This window comes from Meleagris gallopavo, chromosome 12 (assembly GCF_000146605.3).
Source record: "Meleagris gallopavo isolate NT-WF06-2002-E0010 breed Aviagen turkey brand Nicholas breeding stock chromosome 12, Turkey_5.1, whole genome shotgun sequence".
NCBI lineage: Eukaryota > Metazoa > Chordata > Aves > Galliformes > Phasianidae > Meleagris > Meleagris gallopavo.
In genome coordinates this window covers 1,846,934-1,849,323 of record NC_015022.2, presented here as the reverse complement: position 1 = coordinate 1,849,323, position 2,390 = coordinate 1,846,934, and the positions used below count along the sequence as shown (strand labels likewise).

At 61.2% G+C, this 2,390-nt stretch overlaps 1 protein-coding gene across 1 annotated transcript in view; it reads left to right on the top strand.

Moving 5' to 3' along the window:
* Window positions 1–58: 58 nt before the first annotated feature.
* The window catches only part of LOC100543419 (immunoglobulin superfamily containing leucine-rich repeat protein 2-like), a 9,120-nt gene continuing 6,788 nt past the window's right edge, over window positions 59–2,390 (top strand). The window contains exon 1 of the mRNA XM_031555205.1: window positions 59–2,197. Within this exon, the coding sequence (XP_031411065.1) occupies window positions 103–2,197 (2,095 nt within the window). The 5' untranslated portion in view covers window positions 59–102. The remainder of the gene's footprint in view (window positions 2,198–2,390) is intronic.

Sequence of the window (2,390 nt, the reverse complement as noted above, 5' to 3'; positions counted from 1 at the left end):
GGGGCCGGGCACAGACAATGGGGCGCGTCCCCGCCGCCTCCCTCCGGGCGGCAAGGAGCGGGGCGGGCACCCACCCAGCCCTTGTGTCCCTTAGCAGGGGACATGGCCCCGGTGCTGTGGTTGTGGCTGGCAGCCCTGCTGGGCTCGGCCCGGGCGTGCCCCGAACCCTGCGCTTGCGTGGATAAGTACGCCCACCAGTTCGCCGACTGCGCCTACAAGGATCTCCAGGTAGTGCCCACTGGGCTGCCCTCCAACGTGACCACCCTCAGCCTGTCGGCCAACAAGATCACGGCTCTGCAGAGGCGCTCCTTCCTGGAGGTGACCCAGGTGACGTCCCTCTGGTTGGCGCACAATGAGATCCGCACCATCGAGCCCGGCGCCTTCGCCATCCTGGTGCAGCTGAAGAACCTTGACATCAGCCACAACCAGATCGTGGACTTCCCCTGGCAGGACCTCTACAACCTCAGCGCCCTCCAGCTGCTCAAGATGAACAACAACCACATGGCTGCGGTGCCCCAAGGGGCTTTCCACACCCTGAAGGACCTGCGGTCTCTGCGCATCAACAACAATAAATTCACCACGCTCGCCGAAGGCATCTTCGACTCACTCAGCTCCCTGTCCCATCTGCAAATCTACAACAACCCCTTCGAGTGCTCCTGCAAGCTCCAATGGCTCAAGAAGTGGATGGACAGCACGCTCATCTCCATCCCAGAGAAGGAATCCATCACCTGCAGCCTCCCGGAACAGCTCCGTGGGATGCCGGTGGGTAAGATCCCAGATGCACAGTGCACCTCACCCTCTGTGCAGCTTACCTACTACCCCAACCTGGACACCACGGAGCTCTTTGATGGCTTCACCTTGACGCTGCACTGTGCCGTGACAGGCACTCCACCACCCGAAGTCAGCTGGAAGATCCGCACCTCCAGCCAGACCCTGGAGCTCAGCGGCAGCCCAAGCGAGAGTGCAGGGAAGGACCCCCCCAAACAGGACCCTGAGCGCTTCTTGGTCTTCAAGAATGGTACGCTGGTTATTCCTCACCTGAGCAAGCGGGAGGAGGGCACCTACACCTGCCTGGCCACCAATGAAATGGGGAGCAACCAGACCTCGGTCAATGTGGCTGTGGCTGGATCCCAGAAGTACCCGCTGCAGCCTGGCAGGGACCCAACGGGAGGCAAAGCACAGCCAGGTGACAAGAAGCCTGGAGCCAAGGGAGCGAAGAACAGTGTGCTCACACCCGATGAGAGGAGCAAACCCCTCAGCCCCACCCGGCAGAGCCACCCATCCTCAGCAGCTGGGATGGAGCCCACGGGAGACGGGAAAGTCCCCTTCCAGCTTCCTCCCTTTGAGAAGAAGTGTGGCTCCATGCCAACCAGCAGATACATTTCCAACCATGCCTTCAACCAGAGTGGTGACTTCAAGCAGCACACCTTCGACTTGGGTGTGATCGCCTTGGATGTGTCGGAGCGCGATGCCCGGGTGCAGCTGACGCCCACCTACGTGCAGCCCGACAAGGTGCATCTGAGGATGCTCTACCTGTGCCAGGAGAGCAGCCATGGCCACGCCTTGGTACAGTGGTCCAAGATCGAGGAAGGAGTGAACTCATACTGGTTCCAGGGCTTGAAGCCTGGCACCAATTACTCGGTGTGCCTCACTTACCTAGGGGAGGACTGCCAGGTCCAAGTGGTCTTCACCACCAAAAAGGAGATCCCCTCTCTCATCATCATTGTGGTCGTGAGCATCTTCCTGCTGCTCCTGGCCACCCTCCCCCTGATGGGTGCCACGTGGTGCCACCTCCTCTCCAAGTACCAGGGCAAAACCTACAAGCTGATCATGAAAGCCCAGAACCCAGACCAGATGGAGAAGCACATGGCTGCCGACTTCGACCCCCGCGCCTCCTACCTGGAATCCGAGAAGAATTACAACCCCAGCGAGGTGGGGGAAGGGGAAGCAGAGGAAGAGGACGAGGATGAGGAAGATGATGACGAAGGAGGCAGGCGGAGGAGGAGGAGAGAAGCCGAGGAGACCACGGAGCTAGAGCGGGAGGAGAGCGTAGCAGCCAGCTCCATGGCGGAGTCGCAGTCCAAAGCCAACGGTGAGGAGTTTGAGGTGCGCTCCGAGTACAGCGACAAGCTGCCCCTGGGTGCCGAGGCTGTCACCATCTCCCAGGAGATCAACGGGAACTACCGGCAGCGTCCTCGCTGAACCCCCCAGTCACTCCCCCGGTCCCCCACTGCCCCCAGCCCCTCCAGTCTCTCGGGGAGGCTGCCGCTTCTCCTCCGGGGAAGGAGCAAGGAGAGATGAAAAAAATCCCCCACATGCATCCTTCTTTCTCCTCTTCTTCCTCCTCCAGGCGGCAGGCCCTCGGGGAAGGGGTTTGGGTCCGAGGGGGC